Source organism: Cyprinus carpio, chromosome A16 (assembly GCF_018340385.1).
Source record: "Cyprinus carpio isolate SPL01 chromosome A16, ASM1834038v1, whole genome shotgun sequence".
In the NCBI taxonomy this organism is placed as follows: Eukaryota; Metazoa; Chordata; class Actinopteri; order Cypriniformes; family Cyprinidae; genus Cyprinus; species Cyprinus carpio.
The window spans coordinates 4,966,933-4,988,278 of record NC_056587.1 but is presented as its reverse complement, the minus strand read 5'-3'; the positions used below and the strand labels follow the sequence as shown (position 1 = coordinate 4,988,278).

General features: G+C 34.0%; 3 protein-coding genes and 1 pseudogene across 8 annotated transcripts; 1 reads left to right on the top strand and 3 right to left on the bottom strand.

The window, feature by feature from the left end:
- Nucleotides 1-54: 54 nt before the first annotated feature.
- Nucleotides 55-6,737, bottom strand: LOC109078254 (germ cell-specific gene 1-like protein). 3 transcript variants are annotated; one of them, XM_042772157.1, is made up of 7 exons: nucleotides 6,222-6,737; nucleotides 4,563-4,649; nucleotides 3,118-3,306; nucleotides 1,925-1,972; nucleotides 1,616-1,768; nucleotides 1,395-1,506; nucleotides 55-599 (listed from the first exon to the last, which is right to left on the bottom strand). In XM_042772157.1, the coding sequence occupies exons 2-7, from the start codon at nucleotides 4,603-4,605 to the stop codon at nucleotides 227-229; spliced, it is 918 nt and encodes a 305-aa protein (XP_042628091.1). In that variant the 5' UTR covers nucleotides 4,606-4,649; nucleotides 6,222-6,737; the 3' UTR covers nucleotides 55-226. The 3 variants fall into 3 exon arrangements, with proteins under 3 accessions (XP_042628091.1, XP_018949107.1, XP_042628094.1); XM_019093562.2 differs by lacking the exon at nucleotides 6,222-6,737 and having other exon boundaries at nucleotides 4,563-5,606; XM_042772160.1 differs by lacking the exons at nucleotides 1,616-1,768; nucleotides 6,222-6,737 and having other exon boundaries at nucleotides 4,563-5,606.
- Nucleotides 6,738-6,879: 142 nt separating this feature from the next.
- LOC122147928 (ubiquitin-like protein ATG12) lies at nucleotides 6,880-8,941 on the bottom strand. The gene is made up of 3 exons (XM_042771890.1): nucleotides 8,834-8,941; nucleotides 7,347-7,409; nucleotides 6,880-6,981 (listed from the first exon to the last, which is right to left on the bottom strand). Exons 1-3 carry the CDS (start codon nucleotides 8,939-8,941, stop codon nucleotides 6,922-6,924), a joined length of 231 nt encoding a protein of 76 aa, XP_042627824.1. The 3' UTR covers nucleotides 6,880-6,921.
- Nucleotides 8,942-12,486: 3,545 nt separating this feature from the next.
- LOC109049631 lies at nucleotides 12,487-16,473 on the top strand. Of its 4 annotated transcripts, none has more exons than XM_019067295.2 (3): nucleotides 12,487-12,625; nucleotides 12,804-12,872; nucleotides 14,349-16,473. In XM_019067295.2, exon 3 carries the CDS (start codon nucleotides 14,357-14,359, stop codon nucleotides 15,260-15,262), a length of 906 nt encoding a protein of 301 aa, XP_018922840.1. In that variant the 5' UTR covers nucleotides 12,487-12,625; nucleotides 12,804-12,872; nucleotides 14,349-14,356; the 3' UTR covers nucleotides 15,263-16,473. The 4 variants fall into 4 exon arrangements, with proteins under 4 accessions (XP_018922840.1, XP_018922841.1, XP_018922838.1 ...); XM_019067296.2 differs by having other exon boundaries at nucleotides 12,489-12,625; nucleotides 14,336-16,473; XM_019067293.2 differs by having other exon boundaries at nucleotides 12,499-12,659.
- Nucleotides 16,474-17,517: 1,044 nt separating this feature from the next.
- LOC109049651 lies at nucleotides 17,518-21,346 on the bottom strand (annotated as a pseudogene).

Below are 21,346 nucleotides of genomic sequence, written 5' to 3'. Positions count from 1 at the left end.
TCTTTTGTGGAACATAAAAGAAGATATTTTAAGATTTTTTTTCTCCATCCGCTGGGCATCAGTGGTAGCAAAATCTGTTTGATTACTAGCATTCTTCAAGTTATTTTCTTTTGTGTTCCACAGATGAAAGAAAGTAATATAGGTTTGGAATGTCATGATGAGGACTAAATAATGACAAAATTTTCATTTATGGGTGAACTAGTCCTTCAACTCACATCATCCATGATTAACAAGGAGAATCTATTCCATTCATGGCCTCCTTCATCTCATCCATCTCTCTCTCGCAGTCTTCACATGAATCTTGTCCGCATCCTCCAAACAGTACCAGGGTGGGCACATCCCTCTTTTGCACCAGTCCCATGCTCCCATCGGATGCCCACATAGAGTCTATCATCCCATTTGGGCACTGTAATAGGCGGCTGACAGAGTACAGCCCACCACCTGGGACCACCTCCTCATAGGACGGAGCGTGGCTCGTAGCACGGGCCTCTTCTAATCGAAGCCTCTGGCGGTGACGTTGCTCAATGACTGTTTTTGTGTAAGAATTAAGGGTCATAACTGCAGCACACATGCAGCAGCTGAAAGACACCCATGCCAGCTTAGAGGCGAGAAGTGAGTGAAAGAACCATGGAAAAGAAAGAGAAAAAGTAGATGAGAACTGTGTCAACCATCAGTGAACTATTTCTCAATTCTGAACACATCGAACCCCAAAGATTTTCAGTTAATAAAAGATTTTATATTTAAGTCTGTTCTCACACAAAATTATTTTATGCTTTCAGGACTTACAATATCACATCCTGATTAGTAATTGTGGGCTATTTTTTATACATAATTTTTGCACATATAGTTTTATGTTTGTAGTATGGATGTATTGACAGGATATAAGACAAAGGTATTTACACATAAAAATCTTTATAATATAATATAATATAATATAATATAATATAATATAATATAATATAATATAATATAATATAATATAATATAATATAATATAATATGTATAGTTACTATTATTTGGATATTTCTAATAAAATGATGATGAAACACAGAATTTGGTTTCATTATGAACATTTTAAAGTTTAGGCTTTGGTAAATGATTAATAGAAACCCCCCCAAAAAAAGATAAAAAAATTCACACAGAACAGAGTGTAACATTTATGAAGAATTACTGTCGTTAAATGCATTTAATGAATGTGTAAGCACCAAACACATTTAAATACATAAAAACAGCCTATTAATTCCATGGATTCAACGAACCTGGAAGTATTCTGGAAGTAACATTATCATAGTTCATCCGAACAAACTTCCACTTTAATCCAATCACAATCAAGTCAAACTTTACTACACATAAACTAGGTGAAAATATATAGTGTAAGTGTAAGTGCACTCACGCAAATGACCAGCCGTAGTCCCACGTCTGAGGTCTCCAGTCTTTTGGCCCCACAATCACAGTTAGCTGAAATACAGTAGTGTACATCATATGAGCCACCATCCCTAACAATCCTGAAAGAAAAAAGTAGGGGGAAATCAGAATATTAGACATTAACAATAATTACCAAAGACTGCAATACCAAAATGTGCCACAAGAGAGAACCAAGGACCACTATCTTACCTGAGAGCACTGTACATATGGCTGCGAAAGCGTTGATTTTGAGTGCATGCATTTCTTTATGAGCACACAACACTTCCACCCACAATAGTAGAAAGCCCATGCCCAACAAACTGATGTACATGAACTCAGCAATCATTGACAACCACAGAACACCTGCAGCATTCAGAGAGGAGCACATGCACACAGTTCACATATATGAGCACATACTGTACAAAAACAAAAAGCCTTGCAGGCACAGATACACCTACACACATCACTGGTTATATCATTCTGCAGAAATCATTTCATGCACACACACTGCACTCTCACCATGAGTCTCTCCAGGAGTAAGATCCAAGAACCGACGACATCGTTCTCCTGTAATGTAGCAGAATGAACAAGAATACCAATGGAATCCAATGTCTGACACACTTGATGATATAATTATTAAAATAATAATAATAATAATAAAAATAAAAATAATAATAATAAAAACATTTTAAAATTGGCACTAATATCAGAACTTGAATGTCATTTTTTTCTAAATTCTAGTCACAAAACTCACAAAAATTAATATTAAAAAACATACTTTCAAACAAACTACAAAATACAATACACAAAAAACAAAAACCTAATTTTGAGATGACTTCATCATCATTCTCATTTGTTCAAAAGCAATTCACACATTGCATCTGAGATGACTTCATCATCATTCTGTTTCAGACATTGTTTCTATGGTCCCCATGCACAGTGATCTAAATGAATGTTCCTATGGTATTTCATTAAGTTTTTTGAACCAATTATTCTGCAAGTGTAAGGTTTCTTTAAAAATATGCATGCACAATGCAATGTGTTACAAGTGATGATGTTTTGTGTCTAGAGTTTTGAATAATGACATCAAGGTTCTAAAATTAGTGCCAAAATGTTTGTAAAAAAAACTGTAATGTTATGAAAATGAAGTTGCTCAAAAATTACATTTGAGTCATTTACTATCATGTTGGTTCAAACTCTTTCTTTAATGAAGTACAAAAGCAGAAATCACAAATGCTATTGTTTAGTGCAGGGATCATAAAAAAAAAACCCAAATATACAAACTATACCAGATCTTCATGATTACAACAAAAATAAAAAAATGCTATCAAACCCACCTGAACAACCTAACCAGGGTCTTCAGGATTACTATAAAGTTATAGGCAGGCGAGTTTGATCATGGTTGGAGCTGAACTCTGCAGGAAATGGCCAAAATTTTGAGGGCCAGGGTTGAGAATTACTGGTTTAGTGTGACCAATTCACCAGATTTGACAATGAATTTGGTGGAATGAAAATGGACAACTTTCAGTTTCATTACAGGGGAATACGCAGCATGAAAGACCAGCCTAACATCTCCTTTTATGGTCCATAAATAAAAAGTACATAATAGGTTGAAAGTGACATGAGGGTAAGTAGATACCTCAGGGTGACAGAATTTTAATTTTTGGGTGAACTATATTGCTTTGATGTCTCTTGATAAAACATTTTCTTACCATCAGCATGTTTTTCACAGGACTCCCAAAATCCTGTGTGGAAATATCTGAAGGTATACTTGTCTTCTCCTGTCTCCCAAATGTAGTGCACTGCATTGGCCAGTTGTCTTTGTCGAATCCTGGCCAGTTCCTCTCTTCGTTTTGGTAATAATGTTGGTAACGGGTTCTGAGGATCCGAAGTGGGGTTTTCTGAAGAGAAAAGAGGACAACCAGTTAGCCTGACAGTAACCTGAATGAGTGTATGGTACAGTCACTGTTTGTATCTTTAGTAGCATTATGTGCACATTAGTAGTGGGGATTTTTCTTTGACTCTTTCTGCAGGCTAAATTATTACACAACTAGGTGACAACTATCTTTATGAATGAGCCATTTACAACCAATATGTTCAAAGCACTGACTGATAAATTCAGAAAAGAAACACCACCACTTCTGCTCAGAGATGTGCAAAGGTTAATTGTGCTTTCATTTAGTTCAAAACTATTTCCGTTGGCAGATCATTAGCCAAAAAAATGGCATCATTGTCTCTAAATGTAAGTTACTCAATCCTCAAGTTACTCAATACTCAAAGGAATTGAAAAAAATTAAACTTTGCTAATTATTTACTCCCACTGAGTCCATCCGGGATGTAGTTGAGTTTGTTTCTTCATTAGAACAGATTTGTTGAAATTTGGTATTGCATCACTTCCTCACTAATGGAACCTCTGCAGTGAATGGGTGCCGTCAGAATAAGAGCTGAAACAGCTGTTAAAACATCACAATATTCCACAAGTAATACACACAACCCCATCAATTAAAGTATTATTATGAAGTGGAAATATGCATGTTTGTAAGAAACAAATCTATTATTCAGACGTTTTAACTTTAAACGGTTGTTTCTAGCCAAAACATATGTCCATAATCTATACTAACATTTCCTCCAGCGAAAAAGCACCCAACATGCAGTATTTCTTTAGAACTATTTTGGACTGTTTTTACTCGTAAATAGTCCTTGATCTTTTGCATATTTCTCTCGTGATTCAGATCAGACAACTTTTTCACTGGAGAAAGCAATATTAGGGTTTTAAGTTAAAACCTGCATAAAGATGTACTTGTTTATTACAAAAACATAGCTTTTTGCTTCACTGGAGTCATGTGGATTACTTGTGGATTATTGTGATGTTTTTATCAGCTGTTTGGCTTTTCATTCTGACGGCACCCATTCGATCCACTACATCGGCACCCATTCACTACATTGGATCCATGCTAAATTTCTCCAGATCTGTCCTGATGAGGAAACAAACTCATCTACATCTTGGATGGCCTGAGGGATATTAAATCATAATCAAATAATAATTTATATAAAAACAATACCTTTAATGCCATACTCACAATCAAGATGTTGGTTTGAACATCATCATGATTGTGATTTATCACAGGTAATATCAAACCAGAAGACTAGATCATACCTGTAGTGTAAGGTTCACTGTTGTTCTGTCCACAGTTCTTCATCTTGACAGGTGAAAGGCAGAGAGGTTTGACCACCTTGTGCGTTCCTTCACACCAGTAAGATGTACAGAAAGCCAGCACAGATAAAGCGAGGGCAAGGGAGGTCAGGAAAAGAGAGATCAGGGAGCGAGAACGCCTGGACATGTGGTTCAACATGCTACCCAAAGGGAAGGCAGAGCTGGCTTTATAAAGGGCAAACAGGGATCAGTAACCAAGCATAAGAAATCTTTGGGAATGAGAATGAAATTGAGAAAATTATATAAAGCAGAAATGAGTAAGAGATCCCTGTGACAGATGGAAGGATAAATGAAGATGTGGATTTATTAAAGGAGAGGGTCAGATCAGGGAAGAACCTTAGTAAGAGAGGAAAGAACAACATATGTCACAGGTGATGACAAATGATGTGTACATTTTTCTTGTTTTGTGTAAAGAATATATTTTTAGCACTATATACTTAGTTATCCAACTATCCCAATTATCCAATTCAAAATGTTTACAACCACATTTACATATCGAAAAAGTTTAGCATCTCAAAAGCTTACAGTCACTGTTGGAACAAGTTCAGATATCTTGAAGATGCTAGAAAACCAAGCTTTCCAAACTCATCAGGACAAACATCTGTTATGTTAAAATGCTTATTCAGGACAGTACTAAAAAAAAGAAAAGAAAAAATAACATGCAAATTTTTTCATCCCTCTTATTTTGTTCAAATTATTATTATCTTGCACATTCTGATTTATGAGTAACTTATGAGCAGAACTGTATGATCTAGAGATAAAAACGTGTTTCCATAATGCTGAATAAATGATGTGGAACTATTATTTATTTTCCCTAACGCAACATCCAGTACAGCCCTGAATGAGATTAAAATGAGAAAAGGAAAGAGGGAATTCGAAGGATTACGTTTGAAGTTACGTGATGAAATTATTAGTTAAGCTCTTGCATTAAGTCTAACTTTACTTGTAATCCTCTAATAATCTGTTTTAATCTGTTTGGGCTTTGTAGGTGTGTACCCGGTCTTCGACGCTGTCCCCAGTGTGTGTGTGTGTGTGTGTGTGTGTGTGTGTGTGTGTGTGTGTGTGTGTTTTTAAGGAACTCTTTTAAGGATACTTATATATTTACCATTTACATAAAATATGGAACATTTAATTATATATATATATATATATATATATATATATATATATATATATACATACATACACACACACATACACACACTCACACACACACACACACACACACACACACACATATATATCTGAATAAACCTGACTACATTTCTGTAGGTTACATTAACAAAACTCGTTTTCAATGGTTAGATCTGGCAACATCTTTTTTAGTTTATTGGAATATAGAGGCTAAATTTTACAACTATCTTAATGTTTTTTTAAGCAATATGAAAGACAAAATGTCTGCTAATCAGAACACATGCTTGAATCAATCATTTATTTGTTAAGTGTAGTACCAAAAGGTTTAAAAGATTTCTACTTTAAATTGCATCATGATCTGAAAGCAATACCTTTTTACATGTTACATTATAATATATGCAGAATGAAATTCAGTGGTTTTACAAGAAAATCAACAATTGTTCTGCATTAAAAAAAGCTTATTTTTACCTGTTCACATTAATGTTCTTACATCATGTCCATCGTAATAATTTCTCCTTATTCGATTCATTAATTTTGATCTTCTTCCACCTTCTGTGCAGTTGTTAAACACAGAAGGTCCTTGTCTCTTTGATTCAGCATGCAGTTTCTCTCCTTATCCTTTTGCGATTTTTTCTGTTTTTTCCCTTTTTGGTACAATCCTGCCCAAATCTCCTCCTTTTCCTGCCTTTCCTTGTAAATTGGTGTCACACTCTACCAAGAGCATCCATAATCCCTCTTCAGTCCATCTGTTAGCGCCATCTCCATCTTTCTATCCCGTCTCCCTTCACATTGCTCTCTCTGTCCCACCTGTTCTTCACACTCCTGTACGTCTCTACCACCCCTTACATGTGACCTGTTCTGTCCTGGGACATTACCCACCCCTCCTGTGAAAAGTAATCACTCTGTACTTCTGAGAATCACATATTGTCCTTGTTCCTGTAAATCACTTCAACATGAGCTTAAATATAAAAAACATTCATCAAAATATGTTGCTAAAGGTATTTGGGGTTCTTATGATTTCCACCCATTCCTTCCATATCCAAGTTAGTTTTACAATATTATTTACATTTTATTATTTACAAAAAAATAACATGAAAAATCAATAAGTTATAAAAACAATCATGATGTTTGAATGATGTTTTTGTTGCACAAAAAAAAAGTTGCACGATCATCTCCAGGCCTGGGACTTGCAGTAATGGAGAACTAGTTTACCATCGCTTCCAAAACACTGTAAAACAGAGTAGTACAACAAGGTTTACTGAGCTAATCAGCAAAACACACTGTTTCTTCATAGAAATGATTATTATGGCATTAACTATTATAGCCTACCCATAATAAATTATACTGGTAAAGTTAGAACAGAAATGGTCCCTTGTAAAGAGGACTGTTAGATTTCATCAGAGCTTTGAGTTTCTTAAATAGTCAAAATATGAGCAGGTAGATCTTTAAACACTGTAAGAGGAATACTTGCTAAGCAGCATTTGTCGGTGGCTGCACTACTGTAGAAATGGCAGTCTGAAATGATTTCAGTCTACTTGCAATTTTCTCACAAAGCCATAAGGCAAGGGCAGAAACAAAACATAAAAAACATACCTCGAAAAGCACACCCACTTCTTGGTCTGGTGATGGAGCAAATGACTGATTGACATAAATGAACTGATGGAAGAGCAGAAAGATGAAGAAAAGGAATTCCGTACAGAAGAGCAATAAGAAAAAAACAACAACAAAAGTTTATCTCTCATAATTCTTTTTTTTTTCTGTTTGATTTCATGAGTGATATTATTTTGATTGGGTTCACAAATACACATATTTATGAAAACATTACATACATTATATGTATGTATATAAATTTGTTATATTTATGTTACAATTACTGAAAAATGAAAATATTGTATTTAATGTAACAATTATTTTAAATAGATTGATAAAAGTGGATTTTTTTCATACATTAGAATGTGTCCTGTTACCGGTTCCATTTTATTTTTCTGAGCAAAAATAAAAACTATCATACATTTTTACCATGATTTATGGAAGACACCCACTAAAATGTCATACAGTATAATAATAGTTCATGGCCAAAAATTTTGTAAGGCATATTTGGAACAAGAATCATTAGATGATATTAAAAGACTTAAAAGACTAAATCTAATTAATTGTATTTTTAAATCTTTACCAATCTTTCCCACCATGCTTCAAGCCACTAAGTTTTACCCTATTTGACAGCAAGAAGTTTTTAATCATTTCAAATTTAAAAGCACAACTGAAAATAGTTATGTTGTTGCATTTTTACATAAATATGTGTGTTACGCTGAATGATGATAGAACACAAAACATACTTTGCACTTTAATTTTAATAACATACCAGTTGTTCACTTGGGTCGAATAAGTATGGCATTACATTGTACTATAAGTATGTTATTATTATATTATATATTATTATTATAAGTGCAGTTTTTATATTTAAAATTTGAAGTACCCCAAATTTAAAATTTGAAGTACACTACAAGTATTCAGAATAATTAAATGCACTTTTTCCACAGGGGCTGCTAAATATTGTTTGATGCTGAAATGTTGAAAGTTGAAAGCAAGTGAAGAAAAATGTACAAGTATATGACTATACATAAATAATAATGATATAGGCTTAGCGATAAAGGCATTACCGCAAAGGTGTTCACACCGAAGCAATTAAATGTGAAATAATACAAGGTAAAAACTTAGCAACTATGGTTGAAAAGGTGTTAAGACATTACCGTAAGCCACATTATAAGAATGGTTTAGGCCATAAAGTTAATTAAATTAGCGTTATGGCCTAACTTTCTTTAAAATCATGAAAAACTACAACTCTAACCATCTCTGTCATTGTTAAAAAAAAAAAATTAAAAAAAAAAGGACGGGCATGTTTGGCCACCCATTGGCTGCCTTTGAAAAACAGCACCTTGATTGGCTGACAGAGCTGTCAATCTCGAGAAATCACGGAAGTAGCTTGCTAATAAACTAACGTGCTACGTGAAATAAACATTGCAGCAGCGTTTAGAAATGAATGTTAACCGTTTCTCTGCTCATGTATATAATTCTAAAACCATACTCTTTTTTCCTACATCCGACGATCCAGTGTGTTCAGTGGCAGTGTGTTGTATCGAGGGGTCATCTTTTTGATTTTCTGTAGGAGATTCTGCGTGGTCAGACATCCTCCGACATTCACAACAGGCTGCATCAGAACAAGCGTCCTGCCAATGAGCTGACTTTGATTTAATTATCTTTCGCTGTTTGCGTTCTATTTTTTAACAGACTACAATAAAAAAAAGACAAAAAGATTTATTAATGATTAATTTATCATTTTATATATATTGATATAGTCGATATTAGTTTTACCTCAATTTAATATATTAAATTAGCTTGATTTTCAAATTTAAATTCTCTGATTAAGTTCTATTTTGTTAACAGGCTACTATAAAAAGAATATATATATACATATATATATATATATATATATATATATATATATATATATATATATATATATATATATATATATATATACTATATATATACTGTATATATATATATATATATATATATATATATATATATATATATATATATTATAGATTAATGTATTATTCATTTTAATATAGTTTTTACTCAGTTAAGTTAAAGGGGTCCTATTATGCTCTTTTACAAAGTGTTGATTTTGTTTTTGGGGAACATCTGGCATGAACGGCTCAAATAGTTCCTGCATCACATTATTTTTCACATATTTTACATTATTACAACACCTCTCTCCCAGTCTGGCATGAAAGGCTCAAATAGTTCCTGCATCAAATGAAATACGAAATGTGTTGTGATTGGTTAGCTGTACAAGTCTGTGTTGTGTTGTCATAGCCGCCTGCGAGCTTCAGTGTAAATATTGCATCAAAATCAAATCAATCTGAGCGTGATTTAAACCCGGATGATTGTAACCACTCTAAGTTCGTCTGGCTTGGGAACACTAGCATGTCTCGGACATAGTGATTACACCACCTCCGTTCCGTTCTGTAGTGCAGCTCAACCAGGTCTCGTCCCATTCGTCGGTCTTTCTGATATCACAAATCACGGAAATATGCGTTGTAGTCTAAACAAGAAGGTCATTGTAGTTTTTGAAAAGTGATTTCTGTAAAAAAAAAAAAATCACCTTTTGAAGTGGACTTTGAGCTTTGTAAATTTGCAGATCTTTTTTATGCTCAAACAGCAAAACTACAGACTAACTAAAGTTGAAAAAATGAAAAAGCATAATAGGACCCCTTTAATTAAATTCGTTTTCATTCAGGACCAAAAGATTTTAAGGATACACCAATGGGTGGCAATATTTTCATCAGAATGGTTACATAAGATAAAACCTTGTTCTAGAAAGGTTGTTCTGTGTTGGTCTGACAAGTGTTATAGATATTTATGTGTTCTGGTGTTAAAGAGATGCACTGTGTTGCCTTTAGTGCACTTTATATGTAAGTATACTTTGATATGCTTCTTGGCTTCACAATGTTTTATCCCTAAACATTCAAACCCCTCTAACATTAAAGATAAGAATTCCTTTCGAAATCTGGGGAGTTTACAGGGGAGCAAATATAAATCCATGTGTTAATGCTGTTCAGACTTATTTTGGCATTGTAAAGATAAAAATAGACTGATTTAGTGTTTTGTTCTTGTAAATGGATTCAAGAAAACCACTCCTTCAGTAATGATGGGTATTATTTGTGATCTCATACACTGGCAACACCTTCCAGTCATTCATCATTGTATTAGTAACCCTAGTGATAGTGTGTTTTAGTGTGACATAAGACAAGAAAAAGGAAGTGATGTGATTCCTGGCTCAGCTGCAGCATCCTTGAATTCTCTTCCCAGGCAGGAAATCTTGACCACCAAAGGAGAAAAACTGTCAGTTGTAGCCTTTAGTCTGTAATTGATTTTAGCTCTACAAAGACTGTGCCATATTTGATACATAAATGTTTAAGTCCTCCAAATTAAAAAAAATAATAATAACTTTGCTGAAAAATCTATTATACTGTACACAATCTTCTACATGCTTTCTGCCCTCTGATTGATAGTTCATATTTCAATAAGTGTCATACTTTAGTATAATTCTAAAAATATTCTCCTTCAGGATGTCTTTTTGCTGAGCAATCTTAAATGATTTTTAAAAAGTAAATTTTATACTATTAATATTTACTATTTACTATTTATACTATTAACATTTACTAAATGAAAGCAACTTAGGTTTATATATAAACTTGATATTTTGTGTTATTTTAAAAGTTTTGTGATTTTCTTTTTCATATCATCTATAGGTTCAACAAACTGTTTCATTTAAATAGCCTAAACTAGATTTTTTTCCCCCTGAACATTATTTCACTTGTTGTGATTTATGGGGTCAACTTTTAACTTAAAGAAATCTTTAGCTTATTCAACTTGGCCTTTGCACATCTATTATAATATTGATGGTGAAAGTGATATACGTGGCTATGTGAAAGAATATATAAAAACAAAGCACATAACAGAGCTTTAGAACAGGTTTCTGCTTAAACAAGCCCTTGAAATGTTGACAGACAAGATTCCGAAAACGTGTGTCATTGTGTTTCATCCATGGCAATAAACTAAACACACTATGTACAAATAGTCCTATAAAGCCAGATATCCTCCTGAGAACTGTAAAAATAAAGAAAAAAAAAATTGTGAATTTTGTTGTTGTTGTTTATTTTGTTTGTTTTTTTGCTTGTTTTTTTTTCGTATCTTGTTTGTTTCATTACATTGGTTGGAGCATAAAAAACAAATGTAAAAAAAAAAAAAAACATATTTTATTCTATGTCCTTTGTAGAGGACACCAGGACTAAGTTATTCAAAAAATAAATAGACACAAATGGGCATGTATAGGCAAAATCAATGCTTTTTTTCATTCACCATGAGTTTTTAGTTTTCAGGCAATTTTTAACGAAACTTTGTACGAAGATGATTCTCAACTATGTTGTTAAAAATATAATGATTTGATATGCTATTTTACTTTATGCAATATGTACGTAAAATGTACATAATTTTGATATAATGGGAGTAATAACTTGACAACATTTTCATAAGAATATATCATATTTCATAGGAATATTGATCTATAATTTTTTGCCCTATTGACTTCTTGTGTCGCCCCCCAAAAAGCCTGATTAACATGTAATTTATCCTGGTCTCCTCCTATGAAAATTATGCCTTGTTTCGTAACAAAAAGTAATTTTCTGATTTGAAACCCCATTGATGTTTATTTATGACAAACAATTTCAAAATAAGTCATATTTAAACTATAATTACAAAATATTATATTTCCCTAAGAGTGCTAAATTTGACCATTCTGTCAATATCCACAAGTAAGGTGTGTTTATGATCAAACCTCCAAACATTTGATATCTCTAAAAAGCCCTAAATGTGCTCTGTACTTTAGTGGCATGTTCAGTCTCAGAGAAATTCACTAAAATATAATTCCTCTATACTGGGGACAAAAGTCTATGCCTAAAGGTCCCAGGAGGATATGCTTTGTTCACCTTCAACCCTGATTACCCCTGATTCTACACTTGAGTGAGATTGGACCACACAGTAACAAGAATTCGTGTGAAATAAGGAAAATAATAAAATCACAGGTTACAGGCAGCGCTGCGTCAGTCAGTAGGCCTACTTTCATTGACTTTTTACAGCTGCATGCGCCAGACATTCCCACACAAAACTAACGTCACTTCCTTGCCCATCCCTAAAGGAAAAAAAAGGAAATATCGGAGAGAAGAGCGTCGCCAGAAAAGTCCGTAAAAGAAGGAAAGCGAAAGATATTTAAATATATATTTGGTTATAAGAAGATCAAATAGGTACACGCTCACTGATAAACACGCTGTAATCAAAGTAAGTTTAATTCCGTCGTTTTGAAGGAAACCTATTCGATTACTCAGCTGGGCGCGTAACTTTTGCAGTTACTCCCACTTTAGGGGACCTTCATTGCATTGCGCTAGACAATTTGATAACAGATTGATTTTTGCTCTATTACAGCTTCACTGGACAGGAGGACGCATTTCTGGGCAACAGGCAGGTCACCTGCTTAAAATTAACAGATCACTGGTAAGAGTTGGCTGCAATTAAACTACTTCATTTTAATCTAATGTAGCCTAGGCTATAGGCTACTACATTTTACATAAAAGTTGTTTTATAGTATTCATCAGTTGTACTGGCCTCAGAATATCTGATTTTATACTCGTATAGTCAATAGATCTGGTAAAAAGGCGTCTAGAACTGATTCCCTTTCCAGCTGTTACAGTTGTTTATGAGCAGGCTCAGATCGCATAAATGGCGATTTTGCTTATTCCTTCGTATAAATAAGATTCTCAGATGACCTTAAATGGATTTTTAACAACAATAAAGAGTGAAACTCGCCAATTACGAAATGTTTTGTCGAAACAATTAAATATATTAAAGTAGGCTGTGTAAAAGTAGCTATTTAATGGGACATTCTACCAGAAACGTACATTAGCATATCTGAGATGGAATTGTTACAGTGACTAAAAAGGATTTCATCCAAAAAATGTCTTAAACTGACTGATGGTTGATTTCTGTGAGTTGTTCTGTAAAGGTATATGTCATTCATTAGGTTCTCGGATATGTTTTCTATATTAAACACTTTTGAAAATCACAATATGTGAAAATATGTGTTTCTCATGGTTTAACGTCCTCCATGTGACTCAACGTTCAGATTTAAGAATAAGATCTTCTTTTCCCCCAAGATTTTTATAAGTGGAAATGTAGGCCTACGTTTCTGGTAGAATGGCCTTAATAAATATATTAAGTAGCCTATATTAAAGTAAGAAATTATTCCTGTCCTTTTAAAAAATAAGTCCCTGGGTTTCAGAAAACAGTCAAATTTCTGTCATAAATCTCAATAGTAATTATTTAATGAAATTACGTTTTAAAAATAAGTAAAAGCTGTGGGCACGTTCATATTGTTTATCTGAGACTTTGTGTTTCGACCTCGCGAGAAAGCTCGAGGGAAGAATTCATTTAAGCATGCGCTTCACATACAAGTCCGAGCTTGGCTTACGCGTCTGTCAACTCCTCTTTATCACAGCCTTTACGCAATCACAACTTTTTTTATTTTTATTTTTTTGCGCAACGTATTGTTTTCATACTTGACTGTGGATAAAATATGAAATTTACCGAGTGTTATAATCACGTGTCTTATATCTCATACTGAATCACACTGAATAAAAGCTTGGATAAGGAAAGATATTTAAAACATTTAATAACATAAAATAAACATTAAATATAATAAAATGTAAAGATTTATTATATTATATATTATTATATTATATTATATTATATTATTAATTTAGAATATTGGAGGTTTTGGAATGTAACTAACAATCAATCACATTTTATTTGTATAATACGTTTAAAATAAAATGTTTACATACAAGGACCATACCAAAAAAATAAATAATAATAATTAACAAATTATAATATGGTTAATTATAAACCATTTTATTTTACTTTAAATGTTTATTACATCTTTTCTTCATTTGACTTTGTAGTTTTGTTCCTCAGTTGCTACCATGCCTCTCCACAAATCATCTTCTCGAGCCCCTCGTCTGGATCCCACCATGATCTCTGCGCCCCTGGGTGATTTCCGTCACACCATGCATATTGGTCGAGGTGGAGACGCTTTTGGTGATACCTCCTTCCTGTCCACCCATGGCCCCTCTAGTCCTAATCCCGAGTCTGTGCAACCAGTCGTGGCAGCCACTGTAGAGACCACAGACAATCAGATGAACCATAACAATGAATTTGAATATGCAGAAGATACAGGTCCGAATGAGCTCCGGCACTCCGATTCAGTTTCTTCCTTTGACCTTGACTTGGATTTAGGGCCTTCGATTTTAGGAGATGTCCTGGGAGTGATGGATGGACTGACGATGGGTTCTCACAAAGACAATGAAGAGGTGTTTAGTTCCAGCAAGAGCACAAGAGATGTGATGATGTCACCAAGGAGTGCAGCCAATGAGTTGAACGAGAGGATGAGAATGGAAAGTATGACCAAAGAGGTGAACCAACGCGATGAGCAACTCAACGAGGTCAATGGCATGAAATCAAAAGGGCTCAGGCCCAAAGTGCACTTCAGCGACAAACGCGATGAGATCATTGGGCGACAGGAGATAATCGAAGGGCTAGATGTGGAAGTTGAAGAAGAAATGGGCTTGAGACCAAATAAGGGGATGCAAGAGATTAGTGGGAGAACGGCTTACGACAAAGACCCAAGACAAGCAGAGGTGGTTAATCAGAGGGAGGACAACTCTCCAAGCCTCTCTTCCACAGTGAGCTCAGAATATGAGGGAGTCTCACCGTTGGACCGGAGGAGAGAAGACCAGCATCTGTCAGAAACAGATTCAGAGGAGGAGGATGGCAGCGGACAAGAAGGATACACTTTTGAAGACGAATTCGATGATGAGATTGGCCTATAAGAGGACAATCTCAAAACTTTTGAGGACCAAAAATAAGTCATTGGCATATGGATCATGACATGAACAGAATTATTCTTTAAAAAGAAAAAACATCCAACAGGGAGAGTTAATGAAAATTTCATCTTGAGGTAATAACTGGACAATTTGGAACTTTCGTTTCCAAGTTTACAATGGTGTTTGCTCATTTTTGGAACTATTTGAAAGTAAGACAGTTTAGTTTTTTTATTGGATTTTATAACTACAAATTTTCAAAGTCTCCCATGGACAGTATGATGTCTTACAAAGAATAACCTATTAACAAACCTATTCATACATTTCCCATGGTCTCAACTATATAATATTGAGCAGCCAGTAAATGTTCAGTTTTTCCAATTCATAGCTCTGTTAAAGGGCACTTTGCCTTCTTCAGTTAACTGGAAACAGCTTTAATCTTGATGGAGATAATGGAGGTAATGCTTAAATTGACAGCTGACTTTTTAAAGCCAAATATAACATACTAAGTTATGTTATTGCTTAGATTATGGTTATCTACAGTGCCTTACAGAAGATGTTTTCCAATGTTTCCACTGTTAGTTCCACTGAAAAGCCAGTGACAAAGTTTTTCTTTTTGTGGGAGGATGCAAGGTTGGTGAATGGATTCACAAATGCTGGAATTTTCTCCTGGGAGTTTTCATTATTACATATACGTTCATATCTTAAAATGGAATAAGCAATCAGATTGTGTGTTGTTGTTGGAGATGTACTCATTTAAAAAGTGCAAAAATGAAATGCACGTAATAGTTACACACTACAAAATAAGTCTTAAAGCTAAACAGCTACAAACATAGCTTTTAAACTGTGAAGGAAAATAATCTAGTCGATCATTTGACTGTAGCATTCATAAAGAGAAGCATGACAAGCTTTAATATGCTGGATTCATTTTAAAAGCAGTTGCTTTTATCTTGCTTTCACACTTGTTTGATTTGAATAATATAGAATATATAACAGACAATCAGTGATTTTACACTCAAAACCACTCTGCCAATTGAAATAATGTAGATTGGGCCAGACCAAAATGTGTAATTAAAGTTTTATTAAACTATCTGTGGCATTTTGCATTCTTTGAATGTGTTAAAGGGAGGCAAATTAATTTCTGTAAACATGCTATTTTTACTGATACATATATTTTTTTATTTTTAAGTTCTAGTAAATAAATGAATACTATCTTTTAACCCCCTCTCATGCTATTCTAATTGCATCAGTGTGGGATCATTTTGCCTTAAGATATTTCCAGGAAGCTTAGATGGACTGATAGATTTATGGATGGAAAGATACATAAATAAAAACAGGTTAGTTTAGTTCAATACTTTTTTAGAATAATTCTAAATGTTATACATTACATTTTTGTATATGCTGTTCACTATCTACAAATGCCATATACATGACTACAAGTCCAGAGTTATTATTACAGCACTGACTAAAAATGAAAGTAAAAATGTAACCAAAAATTACTGGAAGTGGACTTGAGTAAAATAAAGGGCCAAAAATGTAAAAAAGTCTTTTCTTCATACTTACACTGGAGGATATCCTTTCATATTAAAACCATTTCCTCTTTCCAGCAAGGGACACTGAAATCATCTCAGTCTTGAAGGAAAATTCAGAGCACTCAATTAATGCATAAAAACCCAAATCGTAAAAAATTCTTTTTTTCAATATAACCTGGTTTTATCCCCCCCACTCCACACCCCCTTTTTCATGAAGAAATAAGGACTAACAAAACATTTTTCTGTTTATTATAATATGTGTGAAGGCTACTATGGTTTTGAACCATAAAACCAGCAGTCTGCCTTAAAATCCACAGTCTGTCTTTAGCTTTAGACTGAAAGACTAAAAAGACTGTTATTTCCATTAAGAGAAAAGTCCTAATCTTTTTCTTTTTTTTTATTGAACGGATGCCCAAGGAAAAGTGGCTCTTCGGTAAATATGCTGGTGTTATAAATAATGTTAATACACAACCAACATATTTGCGGATGATTTAGAACATTTTAACGAGTACAATGAGTAATTTATGATACAATTACATTATTTCTGTCTCAAGAAGTTGAAATATTGGTTCCAGAAGGGATGGGAAAATAACAGAAATGCACACGAGTCATACATACCTAGATGTTCCATTCATCCATCTATGTACATTTAAAATTATACACATGCACATTCTTTCTGCCTGAAACTGTCCAGACTCTCATTCTCACTCACACAGACACACACACACACAGTTAAACAGAAATAGTTCTGAAGATGTTGAATCCCGACAGGGCAGTGGAAATGACAAGTCCAGGAATCTGTGGGTGCCAGTGGAGCTCCTTCACTTCTTTCTGGCCCTGGTGAAGGAAAAGTAGCTGTGGTCGTAGCTGTTTTAAGTCCTCTGCCTGTTCTCCCATGTCACATGACTCCACTGACATATCCCATTGGCTAATAACATCATCAGCTCCAGAGGAGGCAAACACTGGAATCAGCAGGGTTCCACTCCACTGACGTCACAGGAGCACTGTGCTGCTTAAAACTGGCCACTGGACGTCCAGACTAAAAAAAAAAAAACATGAATGTGATCACTTTAAAAAACAATAAACAAAAATAAGTAGCATACAGATATTTACGGGATACTCCACACCAAAATGAAAATTTAGTCATTAATCACTCACCCCAACTTCCACCCAAAACTTTTAAAGGGATACTCCACACCAAAATGAAAATTTAGTCATTAATCACTTACCCCCATGTCGTTCCAAACCTGTAAAAGCTTTGTTCGTCTTCAGAAACACAATTTAAGATATTTTGGATGAAAACCGGGAGGCTTGTGACTGTCCCATAGACATTATAACATTACGGTTGAATCACTGGTGACAGATGGACTATTCTGACGATGCTTTTCATACTTTCCTGGACCTTGACTCTGTTATTTATTTGGCAGTCTATGGGACAGTCACAAGCCTCCCGGTTTTCATCCAAAATATCTAAAATTGTGTTCTGAAGACAAACAAACTTTTATGGGTTTAGAACGACATGGGGGTAAGTGATTAATGACAAAATTTTCATTTTGGGGTGGAGTATACCTTTAAACTGATTAAAAGGGACAGTAAAGACATTTATAATATAATAAAACATAACTATTTTAAAAAATGCTGTTCTTTATAACTTTCTATTCAAAGAATCACAGAAACATATAGCAGTTTCCACAAAAATATTTAGCAGCAAAACTGTTTTCTCCACTGACCATACAATCAGCATATTTGAATGATTTCTGAAAAATCACGTGACACTGAAGAATAATGCCTGCTGAAAATGCTTAAAATTACTGCTGTCAAACTATTAATCGCGATCAATCGCATCCAAAAGAAAAGTTTGTTTACATAATGTGTGTATAATGTGTATATTTATTATGTATATATTAATACAAACACATGCATGTATATATTTAAGAAAAATATGTTATGTTTATATATTAAATATATTTATATATATAATATAAAATGCAAGAATATAAATATAAATGTATACACATATTTTCAAAATATATACTGTATGTGTGTGTATTTCTATATACACATAATACACAGTACACATACATATATTATGTAAACAAAAACTTTTCTTTTGGATGCGATTAATCATCTGACAGCACTAGTTAAAATATTACAATATTACTGTTTTTACTGTATATTGATCGAATAAATGCAGCCTTGGTGCATTTCTTTCAAAAACATAAAATCATACAAAGTCCAAACTTTAAAAAATGGTAGTGTACATTAATTCTAAAAATAATTCATAAATAAACTACCCATAGAATTACTTTTGATTGTCACTTTACAGCATGTTTTAAAAATACTGTAGTTTGCAAGTAGGTAGTTCTAAATGCCCTGGTAGAATTTACCTGACAGACATGCAACAAAAATAAGGACTCAATTGCTTCTGTCTCTCCACTAAACAATAACTAAAAAATAAAACAAAAAAAAATGCAAATAGTTTTACTGCTTACTGCACTCTGTTGTTCTTCTAGTTATTTACTATAACTGCAAATAAATCAGAATGTGCACACATTCAGAGAAAATAGCTTATTTCTGCTTTAAAAAATAAGGTGGATCTAATATTACAATCTATATTACTCACCTGGTACCTTGGGTGACCAATCAATGGCAAATCCTTCTGACATGTGAAAAACTGAAAAAAGGAGTGGCTTCCTTCTGCGGCTTGATGAAGGCCGACATCGCTGACGAACTGTGCACCGCCTCAAGCTGAGGTCGGAGGTCAAAAATCTCCACCTGTCCTTTCTCTGACCAGAGCGCAGCCAATGTCTGTTCACCCTGCTGGGCGACCTGTTAAAGTAAAAACACCATAACTTTAGATCATGAGTAAGAAAATTAAACTGGTTGGACTGGATTACAGGTTTAATTAGTTCATACTGCTGCTATTTATTATTAAAATTATCACTGAAGCTGTAAAACTATAATTAAAACTCTAAAAGTCTGAAAGAGTAAATATTCAAGTAACTAGACTTACTCGGACTCTGATGATCCCACCATAATGTGGCATCATGGCCAGCTCCAACTGTGGTTTCTTCTCCTCGTCCTCCTCATCTTCATCACTTTCTTCATCACTGCTTTCATTTTTATCTTTGCCAGTTTCATGAAGATTGTGTATGCGCATGACAATAAGCCTGGATAAAGATGAAAATGTCATCATCTTTGTAAGCCAGGCATCATAAAAATATTAGATGTTTGTTGCAGAATAATAAACGTAGCAAGCTCTGACAGCATTCATGTCAATTTACCTGTGTCCGCCTGTGTACCAGCACACAGAATCATAGAGAGAGGAAACTGCTCCCGCCCCTCTCCTTCACCATCAGGCACCACATCAAAACTCAGACATGGGGCACCTGCACAGGGAAAGAGAAGTTTACCTATCATAAATGAGTTTCAGAAGATGGCAGTGATCAGAATAGAAACATCTGGTTATTAACATTCAAGTTTTTCTGTTACGATTAAAATGACAGACATTTCAAGACATTCTCCTGTTAAAAAATACATTCACTAATTTAAAAAAGAAATAAAAAACAGAATTAAAGAAAGAAAAAAAATTATGCACAAAGAATAAGCTGGATGAAGAACTAAGAACTAAGGACAATTTATTTAAACAAATAAATTTTCTTTTATTGAACAAGAATTCATGTTCATTATTTTGTGAAAATAATAGCAAAAAGTACTATTCGTGACAATACTGTTTGTTTTACTGCTTTTCATGTTCATTGTTTATCATTTATTTTACTTTGCAACTTTTGAACTGTACTACTGTATTACAGCAACGAGAATCATCATTAAAATAATGGAAAAAGTAAAATGTCAAAATGCATTACAGTAAAAATAATTGGTAAACGGCACTAAACAATACCACAACATATAAAAATAACAATTATTATTAATATAATTTATTATTATTATTATTATTATTCATATGGTTACTAAAAAAAACTGCAGCCTATTTAGGATCACAATTGATACATTCAGGACAATTAAAATAAAATGCATCATTTATATCAATATGTATCAAATGTATCAATAATCCTTCATTTTCAATGATGATGCACATATGAAATTAATTTTGAGTGATATAGCCAGACATTTCTTAGCAAAGATGTATTAGGTAAAGAAAGAAAAAGTAGTGGCAGTGATTATACTACTAACACATATCCAAACAAACATGTTATTGACATGTGACTTAATTAACTTGGTAAACCTATGTTACCACCTCGCAAACATGAGCAAACCACAGCTAACCATATATCGACCACACCACGCAAGTTTGTTTAGTAATCGGGCACGATGTTCAGCAGACTGACCGGTCTAACATTCGTGATACAGGCGGAGCGGTCCATCTCGAGCTCTTCTCCCGGCTGAAGCGGCTGCAGACCGGGGACATAAACTTTCTCCTCTCCATCCCCGTTCCGTCCTTCTCCCTCCATATCATCCTCGTCGCTTCCACTCGCCTCCATGTCCTCAAACTCATCATCCTCCTGAGGCAATGTGTCTTCATCTGCCGCAGACAGAGGGC

What these genes read in the sequence shown, in the direction of transcription:
- LOC109049631 (XM_019067295.2), top strand. Translation starts at nt 14,357, where the DNA reads ATGCCTCTCCACAAATCATCTTCTCGAGCCCCTCGTCTGGATCCCACC.
- LOC109078254 (XM_019093562.2), bottom strand. Translation starts at nt 4,758, where the DNA reads ATGTTGAACCACATGTCCAGGCGTTCTCGCTCCCTGATCTCTCTTTTC. An exon ending in TACTCCTGGAGAGACTCATG is followed by an intron (nt 1,769 to 1,924) that starts GTGAGAGTGCAG and finishes TGAATGCTGCAG; the next exon opens with GTGTTCTGTGGTTGTCAATG. An exon ending in GACTACGGCTGGTCATTTGC is followed by an intron (nt 600 to 1,394) that starts GTGAGTGCACTT and finishes TCTCGCCTCTAA; the next exon opens with GCTGGCATGGGTGTCTTTCA.
- LOC122147928 (XM_042771890.1), bottom strand. Translation starts at nt 8,941, where the DNA reads ATGTCTGACCACGCAGAATCTCCTACAGAAAATCAAAAAGATGACCCC. An exon ending in ATGTAGGAAAAAAGAGTATG is followed by an intron (nt 7,410 to 8,833) that starts GTTTTAGAATTA and finishes CTCTTCCATCAG; the next exon opens with TTCATTTATGTCAATCAGTC. An exon ending in AAGTGGGTGTGCTTTTCGAG is followed by an intron (nt 6,982 to 7,346) that starts GTATGTTTTTTA and finishes TCTGTTTTACAG; the next exon opens with TGTTTTGGAAGCGATGGTAA.